At 41.1% G+C, this 27,021-nt stretch overlaps 2 protein-coding genes across 10 annotated transcripts in view; one reads left to right on the plus strand and one right to left on the minus strand.

The window, feature by feature from the left end:
• LOC124145411 overlaps positions 1–11,586 on the plus strand; it is a 28,860-nt gene extending 17,274 nt beyond the window's left edge. For all 3 annotated transcript variants that reach the window (XM_048395735.1, XM_048395736.1, XM_046515163.2), the window contains 2 exons: positions 7,184–7,279; positions 9,419–11,586. In XM_048395735.1, coding sequence (XP_048251692.1) covers positions 7,184–7,279; positions 9,419–9,570 — 248 coding nt within the window. In that variant the 3' untranslated portion in view covers positions 9,571–11,586. The remainder of the gene's footprint in view (positions 1–7,183; positions 7,280–9,418) is intronic.
• Positions 11,587–24,220: 12,634 nt separating this feature from the next.
• Positions 24,221–27,021, minus strand: part of LOC124145412 (GA-binding protein subunit beta-1-like) — a 36,934-nt gene continuing 34,133 nt past the window's right edge. For all 7 annotated transcript variants that reach the window (XM_046515167.2, XM_046515169.2, XM_046515172.2 and 4 more), the window contains exon 12: positions 24,221–25,221. In XM_046515167.2, the coding sequence (XP_046371123.1) occupies positions 25,051–25,221 (171 nt within the window). In that variant the 3' untranslated portion in view covers positions 24,221–25,050. The remainder of the gene's footprint in view (positions 25,222–27,021) is intronic.

Consider the following 27,021-nt stretch of genomic DNA (forward strand, 5'->3'; position numbering starts at 1 on the left):
AATACTGATGAGATACTGTTAGTTGTTTAACGCCGCACTCAGCAATATCCCAGCTATATGACGGCGGTCTGTAAATAATCAAGTCTGGACCAGACAATCCAGTGATTGACATCATGAGCATTGATCCATCAATTGGGATATGATGACATGCATCAACCAAGTCAGCGGGTCCAACCACCCGATCCTGTCAGTCGCCTCCTACGACAAGCAAGGTCGCCTTTTCCGGCAAGCATGAGTTGCTGAAGACCTAGTCTACCGCTGAGATATTGAGGCAGGTTGAGACGATGTTGAATGATTGCTATGTTATTGCTAAGTTGATGATGAGGGGCGGTCGGGTAGCCTAGTGGTTAAAGCGTTGGATCGTCACGCCGAAGACCCAGGTTCAATTCCCTGACATGGGTGCAATGTGTGAATCCCATTTTTGGTGTCCCGTGTCGTGATATTTCTGGAATGTTGCTAAAAGCGGAGAAAACCTGTACTCACCCACACTCAAATACCGTATTCGACGTAATAAGCGTCCCGCTCTAATATGCGCCCACGGCAATATTTGCTAACATATTGGCTCAATCTCAATTAGCACCCCTTCCGATTGATCAATATACACAAGACTTATTTATTCCTGTATAATTCGTGTGTTATATGCACCCTTAATTATGGGCAATTAAATTCTGGAAAAATATATCTGTCATACATAAACATTTCAGGCTGTCAGCATAAACCACGAAATTTATCTTTCAACTCTGTTTCTAATAAGAGCCCCCTATTTCTAATTTTGAGAGGGCCCTGGGCGCTTATTACGTCGAATACGGTAAATGCCTTATAGGACTGCACATAGGCAGATCTAGATGGGGGGTGGATTCCAGGGGGGGTGTGATATGTACTCCGAAACATTGTGGTCCTGATGATAAAGAAGTTGACATCCATAAATTCTCTTCCTCAAATGTAATGAGTGAGTTAGTGAGTGAGTTGGGTTTAACGCCGCTTTTAACAGTATCCAGTCATATCACGGCGTGTCAGCTTAATGTGGGAGGAAAGCCCGAAGTGATGCAGGTCTCAGACGTTTACCACTTCGGTGAAACCCACGAGCACGGGTATGGTGCTGACAAACCTAGAAACATAATCGAGGCGAACCGGGATTCGAACCCACAATCATAGGTTTATGGCGTGCCTAAGGGACGCAACTCTGCACAGCGAATCGCAGCGCCTTAGACGACAGGGCCACCCGTGCCCCCCCTCAAATGTAGTGAGTGAGTGAGTGAGTTTGATTTTACGCCGCTTTTAGCAATATTCCAGCAATATCACGGCGGGAGACACCAGAAATAGGCTTCACACATTCTACCCATGTCGGGAATCGAACCCGGGTCTTCGGCGTGACGGACGTAGTAAAATTATGTGAGAGAGGATCCACCCTTGCTGCTGGCAGTGATAGGTTCATAACATGGACTAAAGCACTTCAAGCTACAATTTTCCTTGGAGGCACTTGGCTCCTGGCAATATTTTCTAGGTTCAAACTTTTAGGAGCCACATTGATTTAGGGTGTTTTAGAAATTAATTATTAAGACAGGACGAGAAAACATTCAAATTGTTCTACGTGTTCTAATGTGTTGCTGTTGCTGCCGGGGGCGGTCGGGTCGCCTAGTGGTTAAAGCGTTCGCTCGTCACGCCGAAGACCCGGGTTCGATTCCCGACATGGGTACAATGTGTAAAGCCCATTTCTGGTGTCCCCTGTCGTGATATTTCTGGAATATTGCTAAAAGCGGCGTAAAACCATACTCGCTCACTCACTCTTGCTGCCTTTTTGTTTTATTCCAGTGTTTGCGTTATGCATTCGCACAGATTTCTATCACACACATTACCGTATTCGACATAATAAGCGCCCCGAGCGCTCTCAAAATTAGAAATAGGGGGCTCTTCTTGGAATATTATTTTGGTGAAAAACGAGTTGAAAGATCGTAAATTTTGCGGTTTATGCTGACAGCCTGAAATGTTTATATACGACAGATAAATATTTCCAGAATTTAATTTCCCATAATTAAGGATGCATATAACACACATATTATACACAAATAAATTAGTCTTGTGTACATTGATCAATCGGTACAGGTGCTAATTGGGATTGTTGGGTGGGTGGGTGGGCGTAGTCCGGACTGATGCCGATTTATAGTGCTAGCTCACTGAGATACCATGCCACAGTTTAACATGAATACCCCACTCAGACACAGTATACTGACTCCGAGCCAACCAGTCCTTGTTTTAGCCCCTTAATGCTGAGCGCCAGACAGGGTAACAACAAGTACCATCTTTTAACATCTTTTGGTATGACGCGGCGGGGGATCGACCACTACCACTAGACCACGGAGGCGGTCTATCACTGTAAGGAGTTACACTACACCCCAAACAGGGATGTCATGATGTCCATACATACAAGCAATGATGTACTCAAGTTTCTTTCCATTTTCCCTGCCTGGCTTATTGTATCAATGGGAGCAACTGGCAACGGAGCAATAAATACAGGTCGCAAAATGCTAATGTAGGTCGCACATGAAACCAAATTGGCCACAACTTGAAGAAAGTGAAGAGAGCTGATTGACATCATGAGCATCAGTTCACGCAATCTGGATCGATGACATGCATCACCCAAGTCAGCGAGCCTGACCACCCGATCATGTTAGTCGCCTTTTACGACAAGCATAGTCGCCTTTTAGGGCAAACATTGGTTGCTGAAGACCTATTCTACCTTGGTCGGGTAGCCTAGTGGTTAAAGCGTTTGCTCGTCACGCCGAAGATCCGGGTTCGATTCCAGACATGGATACAACGTGTGAAGCCCATTTCTGGTGTCCCCCGCCGTGATATTGCTGGAATATTGCTAAAAACGGCCTAAAACCAAACTCACTCACTCACTCTACCTTAGATCTTCACGGGTAAAATCCTTGCAACTGGGATACGATGACATGCATCAACCAAGTCAGCGAGCCTGACCACCCGATCCCGTTAGTCGCCTCTTATGACAAGCATATTCGCCTTTTAGGACAAGCATGGGTTGCTGAAGACCTATTCTACCTCAGATCTTCACGGGTAAAAAGCAATATTAACCAAGGCATGGTCCGTATAAACAGGTACTGACCTCGTAGTCATATAATGCTAAACAAAATAATAGTCTTGGTTCTCAGGCACTGCCCACATCATCATAGAGTTCACTGCACATGTCGTTTTTGTTTCCATTTTCATTTTTTTTTTTGCATTGTGTTTAAGTATTAGGAATTTTATATTTTTTTGAAGATGGAAATAAAAACAAAATGTGCAGCAGAATTTATGATGATGTGGGTGGCGCCTGACAACCAAGACTATTATTTTTTTAAGCCTAACATATTGATGACATAACACTTAATTGGTTGAGATATTGCTGTGATGCTGATATTAAGTTGCTGAAATATTGCTGTGGTATTAATACTTATTGGAAATATTGCTGTGGTATTAATACTTATTTGAAATATTGTAGTGGTATTAATACTTATTGGAAGTATTGCAGTGGTATTTATACTTATTGGAAATATTGTAGTGGTATTAATACTTATTGGAAGTATTGCAGTGGTATTTATACTTATTGGAAATATTGCTGTGGTATTAATACTTATTGGAAATATTGTAGTGGTATTAATACTTATTGGAAAGATTGTAGTGGTATTAATACTAATTGAAAATATTGTAGTGGTATTAATACTTATTGGAAAGATTGTAGTGGTATTAATACTTATTGGAAATATTGTAGTGGTATTAATACTTATTGGAAATATTGTAGTGGTATTAATACTTATTGGACATATTGCTGTGGTATTAATACTTATTGGAAATATTGTAGTGGTATTAATACTTATTGGAAATATTGCAGTGGTATTAATACTTATTGGACATATTGCTGTGGTATTAATACTTATTGGAAATATTGCTGTGGTATTAATACTTATTGGAAATATTGTAGTGGTATTAATACTTATTGGAAATATTGTAGTGGTATTAATACTTATTGGAAAGATTGCTGTGGTATTAATACTTATTGGAAATATTGTAGTGGTATTAATACTTATTGGAAAGATTGCTGTGGTATTAATACTTATTGGAAATATTGTAGTGGTATTAATACTTATTGGAAATATTGTAGTGGTATTAATACTTATTGGAAATATTGTAGTGGTATTAATACTTATTGGAAATATTGTAGTGGTATTAATACGTATTGGAAAGATTGCTGTGGTATTAATACTTATTGGAAATATTGTAGTGGTGTTAATACTTATTGGAAATATTGCTGTAGTATTAATACTTATTGGAAATATTGTAGTGGTATTAATACTTATTGGACATATTGCAGTGGTATTAATACTTATTGGAAAGATTGCTGTGGTATTAATACTTATTGGAAATATTGTAGTGGTATTAATACTTATTGGAAATATTGTAGTGGTATTAATACTTATTGGAAATATTGTAGTGGTATTAATACTTATTGGAAATATTGTAGTGGTATTAATACTTATTGGAAAGATTGTAGTGGTATTAATACTTATTGGAAGTATTGCAGTGGTATTAATACTTATTGGAAGTATTGCAGTGGTATTAATACTTATAGGAAAGATTGCTGTGGTATTAATACTTATAGGAAAGATTGCTGTGGTATTAATATGACATGGATGTTATATAAAGGATGTGCTGTATTATCGGTATGTCAGTAAATTGAGGTGCATTTTTTCCACGATACATATCACAATATCATTTTTTCATGCGCGATATATAGGGTTATTTGAAATAATTTTTATGATGTCTTTACTGTTATATACTTAGCAAATGCCTTCGCTGTCCCGGAGCATTCACCTTTGGCCCCAAGATGATTGCGTATTTATTGACTGAGTAAACTGTATTAGGGCTGCAACGATACACCTAGGTCACGATACAATACGTATCTCGATACTTAGATCACAATTCGATACAGTTCTCGATACGCTACGATACACATAGTGACAAGAGAAGACAAGAGATTAAAATTAAACTTTGTTTATTAAAATTAAAAATTAAATGAAAGTGAATGAATGTTCATGAGTCATAAAATATATACTGTAATGAGTATTTGAACTTTATGAATCATCTGCCATTTCCATGTAATGTCTCGCAAACACAAAAGTAACAGTCCTACATGGACTAGATAAGTACCAGTGACTTGCCATTTTCACAGTAAGTCCCAGACCGCCTACGTGGTCTAGTGGTAGAGCGTCCGCCCGGAGAGCGGAAGGTCCGGGGTTCGATCCCCGACCGCGTCATACCAAAAGACGTTAAAAGATGGTACTTGTTGTTACCCTGTCTGGCGCTCGGCATTAAGGGACGAAAACAAGGACTGGTCAGCTCGGAGTCAGTATACTGTGTCTGAGTGGGGTATTCATGTTAAACTGCGGCATGGTATCTCAGTGAGCTAGCACTATAAATCGGCATCAGTCCGGACTAGTACAAGCAGCCACACACACGTGCATGCACGTCGCTATATAAGTGCAATAATCTTGGACGCGACGTTAAACCCCATTTCACCTCACCTCCCCACAGTAAGTCCAGAGTCGTTACTCTAGCAAAGGACGAGCGTCTGCTTTTCCCGACATGTTTGAGTTAGAGACCGCTCAGCCAATCAGAAAGCTTGAACTGCTACTGATATACAAAGCTAGCCTAGCCGCTGTATTTTCAAAGACGTACGTGTGTGTAGCGAAAATTATATTGTCCCTATGTTTATATGACTTGGTTAGGGTTTTGAAATTCATTAAAGACACATTTAAAATGTATCTGTGATAAAAGTGTATTAAAAAAAACATATCGTGAAAAATCGAGATACAGCAGCTCACAAATCGCGCACCGTATCGTATGGAGTGTATCACGATGCATCGGTGTCCCGGGTTCTCGTTTCAGCCCTAATCTTGTTTTGTTCCATTTATTAACTTCAATTCATACCTTTATGTGTCAGATCACTTCTGTGTTCAAAATTTAGAATTATACAATATATCGTGATACGTATCGCAATACGAACTTGTGCATCGCAAAATATTGTGATCCACTTTAAACCTCCAATACCCATATTACTGTGATATTGCTGAAATATTGCTGTGATATCGATATGAAGTTGCTGAAACATTGATATGGTATTGATATGATATTGCTGTGATATGTTTCATTGATACTGTAAATCGTGAAACTAATGCGTCTCCAAAAGAATGCGACCACTGGTCCCTAGCCAAAAATGTGACTCAATATGAATGCGACACCCCCTCCTCTCAAGCATCAGTGGATTTATGTATAAAGAAAATGTCCTCTGTCAGGTTTACAGGAGAATCCTCACCGTAATCCATCCTTACATTAAATCAATCACACACCAAATAGCACCGCTTGTTGGCGCTGAGTAGAGCACAATACGTGCGCGCTGGATCGTGTCGGCCTTTGACGCAGTCGCAAAGAAAAAAGACACCGTGTTGCGTGGGTGCCGCCGTCTGTAGGGACTTGCAGGTGTGATCAGTGATGACATAAGTTTTTGTTTTCTTCGTATGTCCAACCTCATAAAAATAAGACCTTAGTTCTCGCTACCGCTGAACAAAGATCTGAGGACATCCCATTAGAGGTCATGTCAGAACGACCTTTCATCCAAACAAGATTACCAGATCATGAAAGTGACAGTCGGAAGGTGATTTCTAGTCATGCAATCTCGAAAACTTTAACATGGGGTATTCCAAACGATAGTTACGGGTTTAATGACTGAATCCTTACAATCCAGACCATCTATTAACCATTCCAGAATGTTTTTTGTTCAGGTTTCAAATTTGTAATCGAGAATTTGTCAAAATATGTTTCGAAGCGTAGTCGAAAGTTTGAAATTTGTGCCGTAAAGCACGAGAAAGCTGCCTTCTTATTGGTCATTCCATTGGTCGGTCAAAGTTCGCGCAAGGTCGGTCAGACGTGACCTGTAATGGGATGTCCTCAGATCTTTGTTTAGCAGTAGCGAGAACTAAGATCTGATTTTAATGAGATTGAGCGTATGTCTAAGTTGGTATATCTCACATCCAAAATGTCTTATTGTTGATATAAATGTGATGTTTAATAATGCGAACAAAGACCACTCCCTGTTCATCCCTCACTCATCCATCACGTGATGTTTCAGACTCAACGGTCAGCCCCCCGGTCCCTGAGAGACCCCATGTGGTCACTATGCCCAGCAAACAACAACCACTGACCGGAGCCCCTCCTACCAACAACAGTGAGTACAACGCATTTGCCTAAACCCAACCAACGCTGTCATTTGTTTGGTTCATAACTCTACAGCTTGTAAAAATTACCAATTGTCCCTAAATGTGGCTCAGAAAATCACCTTGGGCCCCTTTTGTGTTAATTGTGGGGCAGTCGGGTAGCCTAGTGGTTATAGTGTTGGCTCATCACGCCGAAGACCCGGGTTCGATTCCCCACATGGGTACAATGTGTGAAGCCCATTTTCCCTTGTCCACCATCGTGATATTGCTGGAATATTGCTAAAAGCATCATAAATTTTTTTTATCGGATTTTGATGATTTTGACCACCGCCAATGTACAATTTTGGCAAGAAGTTGGTCACTTCTTGAAATTCAAAATTTTAGGCTCAAAATAGACTTTTGAACTTCTGTGGAGACTGCGCAAACGATATGGGGAATAAAAATAATTATCGGATTTTGATGACTTGTGTTAATTTCATATACATATCTACCCAAGACACCTGTCCTATCAAACAACAACACATCCTTATGATAAACAAACACATGGAACAGTCACACCTCCCAAAACAAGCAACCATACAACACTATCACCACATGAAGAATTCCAACCACTAACAGATCAATCCTTAGAATCCAAATCCACAGCTAGCTCTTTCCAACTCCAACTTCAGCCCTCCCTCCTCCCTAAACCAGCCCTACTCTCAACCATGGCTTAACACAAACCAACACACAAGCCCAACCCCACTTCAAATCAGTCCTTGCCATACCACTACCACACAACCAACCCCACTACAAGCCAACCCCACTACAAGCCAACCCCTACTTAAAGCCAACCCCACTACAAGCCAACCCCACTACAAGCCAACGCCACTACAAGCCAACACCACTACAAGCCAACACCACTACAAGCCAACACCACTACAAGCCAACCCCACTACAAGCCAACACCACTACAAGCCAACACCACTACAAGCCAACCCCACTACAAGCCAACACCACTACAAGCCAACACCACTACAAGCCAGCACCACTACAAGCCAACCCCACTACAAGCCAACCCAACTACAAACCAACCCCACTACAAGCCAAACCCACTAAAAGCCAACCCAACTACAAGCCAACCCCACTACAAGCCAACACCACTACAAGCCAACCCCACTACAAGCCAACACCACTACAAGCTAACCCCGCTACCCCACTACAAGCCAACCCCACTACAAGCCAACCCCACTACAAGTTAACCCCACTACAAGCCAACCCCACTACAAGCCAACCCCACTACAAGCCAACCCAACTACAAGCCAACCCCACTACAAGCCAACCCAACTACAAGCCAACCCCACTACAAGCCAACCCAACTACAAGCCAACACCACTACAAGCCAACACCACTACAAGCCAACACCACTACAAGCCAGCACCACTACAAGCCAGCACCACTACAAGCCAACACCACTACAAGCCAACACCACTACAAGCCAGCACCACTACAAGCCAACACCACTACAAGCCAACCCCACTACAAGCCAACACCACTACAAGCCAACACCACTACAAGCCAACACCACTACAAGCCAACACCACTACAAGCCAACATCAAACACATCGACCATAGTCTCCCCTAGTGGTGGGATGATTGACTTTATTGATAAGTATCTTTTTTTATTCTCAATCCCAAATTTGAAAAGCGTGACATTCGGCATAGCGAAATGGATGTAATTAAGTGTTAAGCTTGATCACACATGCACATACGCACACACACATGCACACACACACAAACACACACACATGTGTCGCTATGTGCAATAATCTTGAAGGGAATGTTAACTCCACCTCACCTCACCTCACCTCACCTCACCTCACCTCACCTTACCTCACCTCACCTCACTTCACCTTACCTCACTTCACCTCACCTTACCTCAGTTCACCTCACCTCATCTCACCTCACTTCACCTTACCTCACTTCACCTTACCTCACCTCACCTCACTTCACCTCACCTCACCACACCTCACCTCACCTTACCTCAGTTCACCTCACCTCACCTCACCTCACCTCGCTCACCTCACCTCACCCCACCCCACCTCACCTCACCTCACCTCACCTTCAGACTGTGGTAACGCCATACCAATATGTCCTGCATTCTGCTCCAGACACAGCCATCATCTCGGCATCTGTCGTTGGCGGCGTCCTGGTCCTCTGCCTCATCTGCATGGTCGTCTTCTTCCTCGTCAAACGCGTCCGTCGCCCCTACCAGGACCGCGAGATTCTGCTGTCCAATGACGACACCGACGTCATCATGTAACATGGCGCCTACAGCAACGGAAACAGATCTGAGATTAATGATGACACCAGGTCCCCGTTCCACAAAGCAATTGTAGTGCTACAACTGTCGTAAGTCTATGTTAAAGAATGGGAGTTACGATCATCTTAGCGCTACGATCGCTTTGTGGAACAGGGGCTGGTGTCCTGTGTTAATGTCATCTGAATGTCGGTGACGACATCAAGTTAATGCTAACCTCAGCTGTACGAGGAGCTTGGCATCAATTAAGTGTCGACATTGACAAGAATGTCTGATATTTTAAATAAGTGATATCCCAATGCTATATCAACTAGGTTTTAGTGTCAACATTGTCATTGCTGACATCATTAATGTGAATTTTGACAATTTGTCAGTATTGAACTCCGCTATATTTCAGTACTGACAAAGTCTCTTGTTCAATGATGACATCAGGTATATCTCAGTGTGACAATTAAAATGTCAATGTACGTCTGCAGACTTATATTCCAAAACAAGCATTATTTAAGTTTATAGCATTTTGTAAGACCAGAAATTGCCAAGTTCAAAACTGCACAAAAGATTGTCCAATTCAGTTTATCTGTTCACCTTGAATCAGTCAAATTATTGGTCCTTGTTCACCCTGAAGCGGCCGATCTGATCGAGTGCCTTACTGCTGTCCACTCAACTCTGGCCTCAATTACAGAGGGCATCAGTTCCAAGGTTTTCCTAGATGTTCCAAACATCTTGTTCAAATTCGATTAGGCAGGATAGCAGATCAATAATCGATTGATCCATCTGTCCAGATCAAATTATTGGCTGATTACTTGACTGATTATTTGACTGATTGTTTTCCTGATTATTGACTGATTTTTTGCCTAATTACTCGACTGTTTACTTACCTGATTACTCAACTGATTATTATCCTGATTACTTGATTGATAACTAACCTGATTACTCGACTGATTACTTACCTGATTACCTGACTGATTACTTGCCTGATTACTCGACTGATTATTTGCCTGATTACTTGATTGATTACTAACCTGATTACTTGATTGATTACTAACCTGATTACTCGACTGATTACTTGCCTGATTACTTGATTGATTACTTACCTGATTACTCGACTTATTATTTGCCTGATTACTCGACTGATTATTGCCTGATTACAAGGCAGATTACTCGACATATTACTTGCCAGATTACTTGACTTATTATTTACCTAATTGCTCGACTGATTATTGCCTGATTACTCGACAGATTACTCGACTGATTACCCCTTTAACAACCAGTTAAACAGCTCCATGGAGATGATTCAACTGTAGTTTGAGCTGTTTTTTACACAATAAAAATGTCAGTCTCTCTCACTGTAAACATGACTTTGGATTTCACCAGCTGTGGAATTGCTTGTCTAACTCTAATGTACATTTGTCAGCAATTCAACTGAACTGTCACATACATCTGTGTTTCCTGTGTTAGAGATTAAGGGAATACTTGAGACTTCTACCAGATGTTCGTACCATATTCCATGTTAAGCGCCCTGATCTGGTAAGCGACCCATGACCAACTCCTGGACCAATCTGTATGTAATCTTTACAAACGCCCCTACCAGGGCTCAGCATTATATGTTAAGGCTGGGACGGGTAACTCGGCTCCTCGGTCCGGGTGGGTACTGATTATGATGGGTGGGTATTGATTACTAACCTGATTACTCGACTGATTACTTGCCTGATTACTTGATTGATTATTTACCTGATTACTTGATTGATTACTTACCTGATTACTCGACTGATTACTTGCCTGATTACTTGATTGATTACTTGCCTGATTACTTGATTGATTACTTGCCTGATTACTCGACTGATTACTTACCTGATTACTCGACTGATTACTTACCTGATTACTCGACTGATTATTTGCCTGATTACTCGACTGATAATTGCCACTTCGAAGTGGTAAATCAATCAAGTAATCAGGTTAGTAATCAATCAAGTAATCAGGCAAATAATCAGTCGAGTAATCAGGCAAATAATCAGTCCAGTAATCAGGTAAGTAATCAGTCGAGTAATCAGGTAAGTAATCAATCAAGTAATCAGGCAAGTAATCAGTCGAGTAATCAGGTTAGTAATCAATACCCACCCATCATAATCAGTACCCACCCGGACCTGTGGTTAGTCACGTGATATATTGTTTCATGACAAAAAATCACTATGACTACATGGTTACACACGTCACTTATGTTTGCATTTCTTCAAGACTATGAACGCATTCCTTATGACTTATATATGTTTGAATAAAGATAAAACTTCTATGAACTTCATTGTATATGCATCACCAGATCGTTTTATACGTGTATCTAAATACATTTTGCTCGGGCTACTGTCAAACTATTCCCAATCGGACATTTTGTACCTGTCTCTTGAAACCAACAGCGGGTACCCGGGTAGGGTCGAGTACCTATCTCTTGAAACCAACAGAGGGTACCCGTGTATGGACAAGGACCTATCTCTTGAAACCAACAGCGGGTACCCAGGTAGGGTCGAGTACCTATCTCTTGAAACCAACAGCGGGTACCCGGGTAGGGTCGAGTACCTATCTCTTGAAACCAACAGAGGGTACCCGGGTAGGGTTGGGTAATAGGGGTGTGGGTACCCGGATAGTAAATCCGGACTCGCCCCAGCCCTATTGTATATATTCTTAAACTTATTCCAGAAATTGATCTCGGAACTTGATACTGACAGAAGAATGTATGTGCTACTTTTAGTGTTGTATCCAGTACCTTGCTACACTCACATGCCATCATTGTGCCAGTCTTCTATGATCTGCAGAACCATCTTATCTTGTGTCAATGCTAAAGCACGGGTGGCCCAGTTGTCTAAGGCGCCGCGATTCGCTGTGCAGAGTTGCGTCCCCTGGGCACGCCAGAAACCTATGATTGTGGGTTCGAATCCCGGTTCGCCTCGATTATGTTTCTAGGTTTGTCAGCACCATACCCGTGCTCGTGGGTTTCATCGAAGTGGTAAACGTCTGAGACCTGCATCACTTTGGGCTTTCCTCCCACATCAAGCTGACACGCCGTGATATAACTGGAATACTGTTAGAAGCGGCGTTAAACCAAACTCACTCACTCGTACCCCTCAGAATCTCGTTACCATGTACGTCCTCTTGGCATATATTCATCTTGAATCATTACTCCAGTTTTTTACGATCTGCTGAACCATTATGTATTATTTGATCCAATCTCATTAAAATCAGATCTTCGTTCTCGCTGTCACTAAACATAGATCTGAGGACATCGCGTTACAGGTCACGTCAGAACGACCTTTCATCCAACCAATCAGAGCGTCACAAAATATTTATCACGGGGTATTCCAAACGACAGTTACAGGTTATATGATTATATCCATACAATCTAGGCCATCTATAAGCCATTAAAGAATTTTAAAATTTTTAATCGGAATACATCAAAATATGTAATGAAGCATAGTCGACAGTTTGAAACTTGTGTCGTAAAGCTTGAGAAAGCTGCATTTTGATTGACTAATGTCGATTTCTTTTCAGTCATTTCATTGGTCGGTTAAAGTTCACGTAAGGTGGTTCTGACATGACCTGTAATCGGATGTCCTCAGATCTTTGTTTAGCAGTAGCGAAAACTAAGATCTGATTTTGATGAGATTGTATTTGATCTGAGGGAGTCCGGAATATTTTGAAAGAAATTAACTTGTTCCAGAAAATACTCAAAAACAGTCATTTTGCTTCAGATTTTACAAACAAAAACAATATTGTTCGCTGAAGATGACGAGCATCCTGAAGAGAGAACATTTTGGCCCCACCTTTCAGAGAACAGAATTGTATGTCTTGACGCAAAATATTCTCTTGCTAACAAAATTCAGTCCCCTAAGATGTTCAATGGGTGGTCCAAGTTGTACCATAGCTGAATAATCTGTCGAACATCTGCCACAGATCTGAATCCTTCCATGGATAGGAATCCGATATACTGCTCAGCTGTTGATGATGATGATGATGATGATGATGATGATGATCAGGAAATAAGATATCCCTATCAACAGTTGTGTGGTATATGACTTTGCAATCACTTGTTATAATGTATTATAATTATATGTATAATGTATTGCCGTAAAAGGCAACTATACTTGTCGTAAGAGGCCACTAACAGGATCGGGTGGTCAGGCTCGCTGTCTTGGTTGATGCACGTCATCGTATCCCAATTGCATGGATCGATGCTCATGAGGTCAATCACTGGATTGTCTGGTCCAGACTCGATTATTTACAGACCGCTGTCATATAGCTGGAATATTGCCGAGAGCGGCGTTAAACAACAAACAAACAAACAAAGTTTATGGTATTTAGGATTGTTTGTGAATACGTCCCTGATAAATAAATATAAACTCTGTGTTGCTTGTACATACTCTTGCATGTTTTGTGGGGGATGGAGTATTGTGAGCATCATTGCCAGATTCTTGCATCTCCATCCCACTTCCAGGCTCCTCGAGCAGGTAACATGGAAAAGATGACAGCTGAAGATCTTGTTGACAATTATTTTTGCCTCTTCATGACAAGAACTTGACTGATACTGTAAACGTTTCATTTCCTAAAAACAATTTGGAAAAAATATTTTCAAGTTTGGGGATTTGAAAACATGACAGAAGATATAAAATGATTACCGTATTCGACGTGATAAGCGCACAGGGCGATCTCAAAATTAGAAAAAGGGGCTCTTATTAGAATATTATTTTGGTGAAAAAAAACACAGTTAAGGGATAAATTTTTCATGGTTTATGCTGACAGCCTGAAATGTTTATATACGACAGATATATTTTTCCAGAATTTAATTGCCCATAACGAGTGTATATTATACACGAATAAATAAGTCTTGTGTACATTGATCAATCGGAAGGGGTGCTAATTGGGATTGTTCACTAGCCAATATATTAGCAAATATCGCCGTGGGTGTTTATTAGAGCGGGCGCTTATTACGTCGAATACGGTATATGAAGTTAGAAGTATGAAGTTGGGAAGTAACAAAATATTTGAAACAAACCATATTTCAGGTTGTAGGATAGCTGCAGATGATTTTTATATTTGAGATGTGTCTCATTTTTGTAATTTTGAGAAGAATTTACGTTTAAAACGGAGGAAATATTTGTAAGGGGGAGTATATTTTGTCACATCGTCGCTTTTCAGTCTGTGTATTGATTCTGGTGTCCCTCATCATGATATTGCTGGTATCTTGCTAAAAATTGCATGAAACATACTCACTCACTCACTCACTCACTCTATGTAATTATAATCTGACCTTGTATTGGCAGACCAAATATCTGTATTCCTCTGTATCATAATACTCATCTTCTTAATACCATCATCGTCCTTGTTGCCGACGTGTTTTTATGCATTAATTGTTGTGTCTGGCTTCTTCTTGTCGACTGACATTGTGTTATAAAATGTATAATTTGAGATTTGAGATTCATTTATTATTTGCCCCTCAAGACATCACCTTTTTCATAAACATACAGCTGTATTGCTCGTTGTGTAATACCAAAGCGTGTGCTTATGTAACGAACAAATACTGAAAACTCCTGACATCCCTGGTTTTTTAAATGACATAGCGTGCAGAGATGATAGATCACTCAGAGGAGCTTATGCATACACGATGTCCCCAGCAACCCTGTTGCTAGGCTGACATCACATGACATTGTTTCGCCTGTTGATCTTGAAACAAAATTATACAAATTACGTCATAGGGTATTGTGACATGATTGTAGACTTTGTGGTGCAGTCGTTAGTCTATGTTATGGGAGTTACGATAACTTTAGCGGTACGATAGCTTTCTGGAATGGACCTCTGGATTCTAAAGGTAGGCCGTTGTATGGTAATAAATATTTGACGTGTTTGAAGTATTATTCTGTTAAAACTCATTTGGATAATACTGTGGACCACTATTCAAACCCGACAGTGAAATTCTTTTAAAAAAAAAAAAGAGAGTTATAAATGGCAATTTACATATAAAATACTAACTCGCTCCCGTGTAATACCAATTTTATGAAACTCGTGAATATTTTTGTGTATATTGCTTTCGCTTGTCAGTGTTTCTTAATATTGGTTTAGTATTCTGTATGTATGATACAAAAAAATATTTTGCAAATTCCTATCATAGATCTGAACAAACTAAAATACACAAGCGATCGCAGTGCAGTGGGGTAGCCTAGTAGTTAAAGCTTGTCATGTCAAAGATCTGGGTTCGATTCCCCACATGGGTACAATGTGTGAAGCCCATTTCTGGTGTCCCCCACCGTGATATTGCTGGAATATTGCTAAAAGCGGCATAAAACTACACTCACTCATTCACCTTGCAGGTTTTTAATACAGTCTGAAATTCTGTTTAATTTACCAATTTCGGTTTCTTTCAAATCTTTTGAAGTTCCAACCAAAATCGGCTATAATGTCATCTTTCAAAAACTTGACACTAATCCTGAGAAGAAAGGGAAGGCTGTTTGGCGATGCTCAAGATTCGAAAGAAATCCTGTCGTCTAAGGCCCCGCGATTCGCTGTGCAGAGTTGCGTCCCTTGGGCACGCCAGAAACCTATGATTGTGGGTTCGAATCTCGGTTCGCCCCGATTATGTTTCTAGGTTTGTCAGCACCATACCCGTGCTCGTGGTTTTCACAAAAGTGGTACACGTCTGTGACCTGCATCACTTCGGGCTTTTCTCCTACATTAAGGTGACACGCCGCAATATAACTGTAATACTGTTAAAAGCAGCGTTAAACCCAACTCACTCACTCACTCACTGTTGTCCTTGGAGACAGGTGTCCAGTCATCTACGATGTGGCTATTCTTTGTGCAGAGCTTGGCCTCGAGGCAAGGATCCTATGTTCGTGGGTTTGAATCCCAGGTTTGTAAGCACCATACCCGTACACATGGTTTCACGGCGGTGGTAAATGTGACTCGCTGACAAACCTTCAATGATTCCATGTAATCCCTTAGAATCTGCTTAGCCTCGGCTGAATTTCTTCTTTGCCAAACAGCGTATGAATAGATCAAATTATACAGCCTTCTTTGTGATAAGACATACCAATTTTTATTCTAATTTTCTTGTCCAAGAACAGATAAAATGAAAGAAAAAACTGAAAATATCGGTTTGATTTGAGGTTAATTTCTTAAAAGAAATTGCGAAAAAAATATTAACCAAAAATATGAATATTTAGAACTATTTCTTGATTTCTATTTGTGTGGGAGGTCAGTCTACACAGTCTGTGGATCATAATAATTGATTGACCTGACCTTATGATGCATGTGCTTGCTTATATTTTCTTTGAATTAAATATTTGGACTCATTACTCTTTATAGTGTGAGAAAATATTTATAAAAACTTGCCTTGTATCACTCCCAAGAAATATTTTGTACTTTAAAATTTTTTCTCTCAGTATTATGAAAATTAATTTTTATAGAATTTTTTGATAGAATCTAGCAGTGGAAATGAAAGATTTCCGTCTTTTTCTGTTATGTTCTATTAAAAGACCTTACATTTGCCCATGCGTGACAATACGTGACAATACGCGGGCTGAAGTGTGTCATTGTACGAGAGTTTGGGTTGTGGCTCAAGTTATCAACCACTCGGTCTCCAGCGGGGATTGGTTGGCTCTCACTGCCAGGGGATGGCTGAATTATGTCTACCGTATTCGACGTAATAAGCGCCCAGGGCGCTCTCAAAATTAGAAATAGGGGGCTCTTATTAGAATATTATATTGGTGGAAAAAAAAGAGTTGAAAGATAAATTTCGTGGTTTATGCTGACAGCCTGAAATGTTTATATACGACAGATATATTTTTCCAGAATTTGATTGCCCATAATTAAGAATGCATATAACACACGAGTGTGTATTATACGCGAATAATTAAGTCTTGTGTACATTGATCAATCGGAAGGAGTGCTAACTGGGATTGTTCACTTGCCAATATAATCGCAAATATCGCCGTGGGCGCTTATTAGAGCGGGGCGCTTATTACGTTGAATACGGTTACTGTGGCACAGAACAACATTCACTCACAAAGACAAACATGGTTTGACAAATATGCTGGTCTGCAAGACCAATGCCAGTAAACATTTAACAGGGCCACATGTTTTGTAACGGTTGTCCAGCTGGCTTGTGGAAAATATGAAATTTCATTCTCCGTACAAAATGTAATAAATTTTGAATCTTAAATATGAAATTGTTTAAATGTTTGTTAAGATGTTTTGCAGATTTATTGTCAATTTTCTGTGAGAAGTGAGTTTTGTGTAACACCCAGCGCTGTAGGCTACAGAAGACAAGTGTAGTTGTAGTACCAAAGGAAAGTTATGCCTATTTTTGTCCAAGTTTTCTTATTTTTAGACAGTGTCTTGCTTTTTTTTTAAGCAGACCACCTTTGACAATTGTGATTTTGTATATAGGAGTAGATATTTTCTGAGATTTGTACTGGTTTATTCTGCTTAATAAGACAAATTAAATGCCATATTGAAAAATGATTTGATGTTTGTATAAGTTCTTGTTTCGAATGCTTACCGACTGGTTATTTCTTATTGGGAAGGGGGTGAGATTGTGAGGGATGGGGGTGAGATTGCGAGCGGTGGGGGTGAGATTGTGAGGTGTGGGATGAAATTGTGAGGGGTGGGGTGAAATTGTGAGGGATGGGAGCGAGATTGCGAGCAGTGGGGGTGAGATTACAAGTGGATTGGGGCGAGATTGCAAGGTGTGGGGGCAATATGTTTTTATGAAATGGGGGGGGGGGGGCGGCAAAACATGATATCGTCCCAAAACCCCTATAATAAATGACCAGTCCCTTATTGCAAAGTCGTTATTAGAACTGTCTTGAATTTAAATCAAAGCTTTCTTATCATCAGATGTTAATTCTCATCCTGGAGGTGCTTAGGCGTTCTAAAGGCTTTGTTCTTGTGCATGGCTTGATGTTGTGTAAAACTGTGTGTTAATGAATATATATCTATATAAGGTTGTGTACAAATGGCTTTATTACCTGTGTAAACAATTCTTTGTATCTGTCCATCCAGAGATATTTTCTTTGAATTTTCATCTATGCATATTATTCAGAGATGGTTTCTTTTTTTTTATTGTTGTTTTCGCGTTAATTTCTCACATCCCATATTTATACCTTGATATCCAGGGGGACTTTTAGAATCACGGCCCTGTGGCGCCAATGTCCACTGGGCGGAAATATGGCAGAGTTGGAATCTCACAAGCCAGTTTAAGCTTGACCTATTTTGAAATAGCCCAGGGAATACCAAACCATGGTAGCTAGATTTCCCCCTTCATCTTGCAAACTGTTTTACTGGTTTTCTTGCCAGTTTTCTTGTTGATAGGAATCTTTTTTAACCCACCCTGGGTATGCTTGGTTGGAGAATTATGATCTTTGTGTTTAATCAACATTTTTTTTGTCTTGTTTCTTTTTATATTAAACAATTCATGTATTCTTTATAGAAATAAAGCCTTACCAAAAAAAAGGGGTGTTCATAGTTGCATCCTCATCATCCTCAACATCAGGCTTCTGAACTTGTTGGTTGGTTGGTTGGTTGTTGAACACACTCAGCAATATTCCAGCTATATGGTGGCGGTCTGTAAATAATTGAGTCTGGACCAGACAATCCAGTGATTGACATCATTAGCATCGATCCATGCAATTGGGATATGATGACATGCATCAACCAAGTCAGCGAGCCTGACCACCCGATCCCTTAAGTCGCCTCATACGACCAGCATTGGTTGCCGAAGACCTATTCTACCCCGGAATCTTCACGGGTCAGTGTGGTGTGGTGTGGTGTGGTGTTTCATGGGCGACCTCTTTTTGTACATAACTCCCTGGACAGACTCTATCCCCTAGACCATGGAGGCGATCACTTAATATGCGACTTGGCTGGTATCAGTCAAATCACAGCATTGATGTGTACTAGGAGGAAGTGACATACCACTTTATCCCTGGAATGCTGCAGACCAGGACCTTAAGGCGATTATAAAATCTGAATCCACAAATAGTACATCCTCACACTACCAAGGGAGGTAATCATTCAAGTAATTGCAGCGCTGCAAAATCCAAGGCCGTCTGTACTTTCGACATGTTAAGTAGTGAGATATGTAAGGCATGCAACTCTGCACAACAAATTGTAGCTGTAGATTACAAGGCCATCTGTACTTCCTAGATATAGTGATGGTGAAATGGGGTTTAACGTCGCGTCCAAGATTATTGCACTTGTATAGCGACGTGCATGTACGTGTGTGTGTTTGCGTGGCTGCTTGTACTAGTCCGGACTGATGCCGATTTATAGTGCTAGCTCACTGAGATACATTGCCGCAGTTTAACATTAATACCCCACTCAGACACAGTATACTGACTCAGAGCCGACCAATCCTTGTTTTAGCCCCTTAATGCCGAGCACCAGACAGGGTAACAACAAGTACCATCTTTAACATCTTTTGGTATGGCGCGGCCGGGGATCGAACCCCAGAACTTCCGCTCTCCGGATGGATGCTCTACCACTAGACCACGGAGGCGGTCACTTCCTAGATATAAGCAATCAGAAGTTACTGCTGTTAGCGACAACGAAACAAATCCTGATGAAAATAGTAAAATTTATTTCACGTTATCCTATACAAAACTATATACATCAGGATGTAGGTTCAACAACGAACCATTACAGGATGATAATATGAAATGTTTCCATGACAACTCCTCTTAGAGCCAGTTGTCATGGTTACAACATCTTGGAGGCTTTACTGAAACATTGCATAAATAGGTTGACATGATGTACAGAAGAATAAAGCCAGATTCATGTACAAATTGGAGTTAAATATGGAAAGAAATCAGTTACAAAGATAACATGATATCCTGTGGGACGAGAGAAGCAAATCCTTAAGACCACATAATTAGTTGGTGAAAATGGATATAAGTCAATATTCAAATTATATGAAAGGAAAGACTGCAGCTTTCTGGGCCAAATCTCACTAAAATCAGACCTTAGTTCTCGCTACCACTAAACAAAGATCTGAGGACATCCCAGTAGAGGTCACACCAGAACGACCTTTCATCCGACCAATCAGAGCGTCGCTTACCAGATCATGAAAGTGACAGTCGGAATGTGATTTCTAATCATGCATCCTTGAAAACATTAACACGGGTGTTCCTAACGATAGTTACAATCTAGATCATCTATTAGCGATTCCAGAATGTTCTTTTGTTCAGGTTTCAAATTTGTAATCGAGAATTTGTCAAAATATGTTTCGAAGCGTTGTTGCCAATTTGAAAATAGTGCCGTAAAGCACGAGAAAGCTGCCTTCTGATTGGTCATTCCATTGGTCGACAAAGTTCGCACAATGTCGGTCTGACGTGCCCTGTAATGAGATGTCCTCAGATCTTTGTTCAGCAAATGATGATTTAATGAGATTGTCTGGGCCCAAATTACAACAGCATTTGCCTCAGACAGCAGCTCTCAATTCACTGATCACGCAAGCCTCTTCAATCCTTTGGGATAGTTGAGTAGGTTTAATGTTATCCCCAACTCTATCCTTAGCCCTTGTATCCATTCAAGCACTGTTTACGACCAGATACCCCATTCCCGAAGCTCGAAGTGATGCAGGTCTCAGACGTTTACCACTTCGGTGAAACACACGAGCACGAGCACGGGTATGGTGATGAAAAACCTAGATACCCCATTCTGATCTAGCACCCCTTCACAATCCTTAGCGTTGGGTACACCTTTACAATCCTTAGTGTTGGGTACACCTTTACCATCCTTAGTGTTGGGTACCCCTTTACGATCCTTAGTGTTGGGTACACCTTTACGATCTTTAGTGTTGGGTACACCTTTACCATCCTTAGTGTTGGGTACACCTTTACCATCCTTGGTGTTGGGTACACCTTTACGATCCTTAGTGTTGAGTACACCTTTACGATCCTTAGTGTTGAGTACACCTTTACAATCCTTAGTGTTGGGTACACCTTTACGATCCTTAAGTGTTGAGTACACCTTTACGATCCTTAATGTTGGGTACACCTTTACGATCCACGATCCTTAGTGTTGGGTACACCGTTACGATCCTTAGTGTTGGGTACACCTTTACGATCTTTAGTGTTGGGTACACCTTTACCATCCTTAGTGTTGGGTACACCTTTACCATCCTTAGTGTTGGGTACACCTTTACGATCCTTAGTGTTGAGTACACCTTTACGATCCTTAGTGTTGAGTACACCTTTACAATCCTTAATGTTGGGTACACCTTTACGATCCACGATCCTTAGTGTTGGGTACACCGTTACGATCCTTAGTGTTGGGTACACCTTTACGATCCTTAGTGTTGGGTACACCTTTACGATCCTTAGTGTTGGGTACACCTTTACAATCCTTAGTGTTGGGTACGCCTTTACGATCCTTAGTGATGGGTACACCTTTACGATCCTTAGTGTTGGGTACACCTTTACGATCCTTAGTCTCATTGTGAGTTAGGGTATGGGTTGGCTATGTTCAATCTCATGACAAAGTAATCCTAGTTCGACAGACAAATGGATACCATGCATGCACATCAAGGTAAAGAATTTAGTACTGATCACTTGGTAAACGACAACTTAATTATTTGGCTGATTAGAGTAAGCTTAGCTTTAGCTTCAAGATGTCAGTGAGTGAGTGAGTGGGTTGGGTTTAACGCCGCTTTTAACAGTATTCCAGTTATATCGCGGCGTGTCACTTTAATGTTGAAGGAAAGCTCGAAGTGATGGAGGTCTGACGTTTACCACTTCGGTGAAACCCACGAGCACGGGTATGGTGCTGACAAACCTAGAAACCTAATCGGGGTGAACCGAGATTCGAACCCACAACCATAGGTTTCTGGCGTGCCAAGGGACGCAATTCTGCATAGCGAATCGCAGCTCCTTAGACAACTGGGCCACCCGTGCCCCCTTCAAGATGTCAACCCAAATTGGATCCATCACATTGTGCTAACTGAAATCCCAAAATGAATCATCACGAAACTTGACAGGGACCAAGTGAGAAAATCCTTAACTGGTTGCAACAATCTGATTGGTCAATAGCAGCACTACTATCACTTTAAGGATTGGCCGGAACACTACGACTGCTTCATGGAACGAGACAAAACTCAAACTCTATGCTGAGTCCATGCATTTGAGGCAAGATGCAGACAATGTAATGTTTGGGGAGAGTGACATCAAATACTTTCTCAGGGGGTTCCACAAAGCCATCTGAGCACTAGGGTGAGTTACGCCTTACATTCTGTCTTGGATGCGTGTCTTACAGATCGGCTGACCTTCAAATTACTTAAAATTGGGATTTTGTGTTTTTGTGTCATAAATATCATGTATTAGGAATAGAAATTGTATTATGTGAGGCTTTGAACCAGTGAAGCCTCATAGATACTTCTTCCGCTGATCAAAACAAATCTTCAAGAGGGTTGAAAGAATTGTAATTTTTTACCTTCCAACCAAACTTTTCCAACCAAAAAATATCAAAGCCCTTCATAAAGGGGTTGACAGAATTGTAATTTTTTACCTTCCAACCAAACTTTTCAGTAATCTGTAAAGCAGTCTGACAATAATAATTTAACCTACTCCAAACTGAAATTCTTTTTCCATTTTCTTTCAATAATCACTTGAATACTTGTACATGTGCACTGTATAGCCGAAGAGCCCTTGCTGTTTCCAAGGCAACTCATTGTTACACCACTCTCCCCCATTCATATCCACAAGTTCACCTAAAGCGAGCCTTCTTTCAACATTCGCTCACAGCATTGTTAGTTTTTCTTACAGAGGTTATATCAGTGTTGAGACCTTAAAAGACTGAATAGGCAGAGAGCATGAGAATAATATGGTCTGAGGTCATATACAGATTTACATCCCTTCTTCAAATATTCATCACGTGAAACTACTGTCATCTTCCCTAGGCAAGGGAGTTGGCTGACTTTGTAAGTCCAGTTTCCACCCTTGCCGAACCAGGTTGGAATTTCAGGGCTCGATCTGAGCGCCTTCCAGTGGCTATTACGAGTTATGTCCCTTCTATGTACCTCCTATTGATTCCACCTCCCACATCACTGCTTTAGCTTCAAATAAAATGGCGGCACCCAGTCAAGAGGAAGATGAACAACTACAGGTTTTAGATGATACGGGAAGCCAACAAATTTTTATCCAGAGCAGGTGGTGTTCACTGATACAGATGCATTGGTTGGTTGTTTAACGCTGCACTCAGCAATATTCCAGCTATATGACGGCGGTCTGTAAATAATCGAGTCTGAACCAGACAATCCAGTGATTGACATCATCAGCATCGATTCACGCAATTGGGATCGATGACATGCATCAACCAAGTCAGCGAGCCTGACCACCCGATCCCATTAGTCGCCTCTTACGACAAGCATAGTTGCCTTTTACGGCAAGCATGGGTTGCTGAAGACCTATTCTACCCCGGATGTTCAATAGCAGGTGGTGTTCACTGATACATTGATACAGATGCATTGATGGACTGGGTCTTTGAGGAAAGCAGTTGATTAGGAGAAGAGGAACAAAATGTCGACAGTCTTAGCGATATTGCCCTCAATACTGGCCTTGACAAGAAATAATACTAGGTTTAATGCATGGACAAACTGACAATCTTTATCCATGGGTTCATTTCATCTAGTCCTCAGTTTATTTCAGGACAAGTGATTCAAGTAAAATTACAAGATTTGGGAGAAGACAGGCAGTCCTTGTGACTGTCACAGTGCCAGGACTATCAGTCTGCGATACTTGCTCCATGTTAGATATAACGGCTTCCCTTGACATCTGCTGCTATATTGTTTGAATCATGTGACCCCATAAATATTTCCTTGTTGATATTAGGGCTTGGCAAGGAACCCTTGTATGGCCAGGACGGGCAACTCAGGTTCGTTTGTTTGTTTGTTTGACGCTGCACTCAGCAATAGGTAACTCAGGTTTGTTTGTTTGTTTGTTTGTGGTTTGATGCTGCACTCAGCAATAGGTAACTCAGTACTCGGGTCGGTGGGTCCTGAGTAGGACCGAGTGCCCACCGTACTACCCTGTCCTGAGTCACATGATATAATGATAATAACAATAAAATTTCATGCTTACAATGCAAGTCCCTAATGTTTGCATTTCTTTCCGACCATGCACACATTCCTCTGACTTGTACATGTGTATGCATGATCAGAGCGTTTCATATGTCATCTCAATTGTTTCTGCCGGACATTTTGTACCCAACTCGAGCAATAGGGGGTCGGGTAGTAAATGTAGACCCGTCCCAGCCCCATATCCTTTGTGTTCATGCAAAAGTTCACACACTGCTTTAATAGACAATGTTCCTTTGGCCAACATACTGAAATGCTTGTAAGAACCAGCGAAGTGATTGTTTTCACTGAGGAGCTGGTTGCTGGGAGGCAACACCAGGTAAAGCCTCGAAGACGAGGAGACAATGATGGGGAGGGGGATTCTTCAAAGTTCATTCCCCAGAGGATTTCTCGGGTGTTTTGACAATTTCGTTGAGCTTCTTCTTGTATCCGTCCGCCTCCTCCTGCTTCTGCTGCAGCTGGCGCTTGTATTCCTCCGCCTGCTTCTGCACCTCCTCCAGCTGCCTCCGCAACCGGTCCTGGCCGGGGTCGTTTTCATCAGCCTGTAACCACGGCAACAAACAATCTCATTTACTTACCAGAGCTACAGATAAGCTGCGTATTTGCGTAAAATAACCCCCCAAAAATATTCAATTGGTTGGTTGGTTGGTTTGTTGTTTAACACTGCACTCAGCAATATTCCAGCTATATGACGGCGGTCTGTAAATAATCGAGTCTGGACCAGACAATCCAGTGATTAATATCATGAGCATCGATCCACGCAATTGGGATTGATGTCATGCATCAACCAAGTCAGCGAGCCTGACCACCCGATCCCGTTAGTCGCCTTTTACGACAAGCATGGTAGCCTTTTACGGCAAGCATGGGTTGCTGGAGACCTATTCTGCCCGGGAATCTTCACGGGTCCCAAAATATTCAAAACCCAAAACTTGCCTACAGAAGCGCATGCATTAAATGAAAAACTAAAATGTATAAAACACCCTCCAAATATATTCAAAACCCAATTACTATTAATTAACTTCCGTGCAGAAGCGCATGCATTAAATGGAAAACTAAAATGCATAAAAACAGCATGCGTAAATACCCAATGAAGCTTTTTCAGCATGCGTACAATAAGGCTTATTTCGGAAACACAAATATGAGCTAACTTACTTTCTGAGTTAAGCCTATAGTTAGAACCCTTACAAACAACTAAAACATTATTTTATTTTTTTTAAAATCTCAAAATGTTAGCTCATTTGGGGAAAAAACAAATAGAGTGATGAACAGATGAGAGAAAAAAAATTGCTTACCCAATAGAAAATGTAATAACCCAATTTAGATTTCTACCTCCGAGTAAAAACTCAATTGCTCAAAAACTTATCTGGAGCTCTATTTTACTCCTAATACAACACCGCTCTGTGTGAAGATCTGACAACCTCTCTACAGTGAGTGAGTGAGTGAGTTGGTTTAACGCCGCTTTTAACAGTATTCCAGTTATATCACGGCGTGTCAGCTTAATGTGGGAGGAAAGCCCGAAGTGATGCAGGTCTCAGACGTTTACCACTTCGGTGAAACCCACGAGCATGGGTATGGTGCTGACAAACCTAGAGACATAATTGGGGCGAACCGGGATTCGAACCCACAATCATAGGTTTCTGGTGTGCCAAAGGGACGCAACTCTGCACAGCGAATCGCCGCGCCTTTGACGACTGGGCCACCCGTGCCCCCCCACCCCTCTATAGATTGCATCAGGGGAACACTGAGCAAACTCTAATTGTCAAATCTAAATGAAACGTGGGAGTCCTCGAACCAATAATGTCTGGTTTCAGAAACGGTTCAGTTACCGTATTTGACGTAATAAGTGCCCAGGGCGCTCTCAAAATTAGAACAAGTATTTGTCACAAAGTGACGAAATGTCCCCCGCCGCCTTATGCGATATGTGTTTTTTTTCCAAATATTTTATTCCTTTTGAATCATATTATTTTCTGTGTTAGATACCTCCATGGAACTATTTGTCGTAAATTTTGCATATATCGATGCAACACCCGTTTTCCAACTCCAAAAGCCAATATCATCAAACATGAAGGAATCCAGAAATTAGTTCTTGAGATATCCCAGCAACACTTTTCCAACTCCAAAAGCAGATTTGCCTGCTGTGACCTTGAAAATGGGGTCAAGGTCACCAAAACCGACTGGTGTCTGCGGAGTCTGTATATACACCATAGTTCCAAATGTGAAGACAATCCAGTGTTAAGTTCTTGAGATATCGCGGCGGGGGACAAATAGGGGAAAAAACAGAGTTGAAAGATAAATTTTGTGGTTTATGCTGACACACTGAAATGTTTATATGCGACAGACAT

Source organism: Haliotis rufescens, unplaced genomic scaffold, assembly GCF_023055435.1.
Source record: "Haliotis rufescens isolate VD_foot unplaced genomic scaffold, xgHalRufe1.0.p SCAF_14, whole genome shotgun sequence".
Lineage (NCBI taxonomy): Eukaryota > Metazoa > Mollusca > Gastropoda > Lepetellida > Haliotidae > Haliotis > Haliotis rufescens.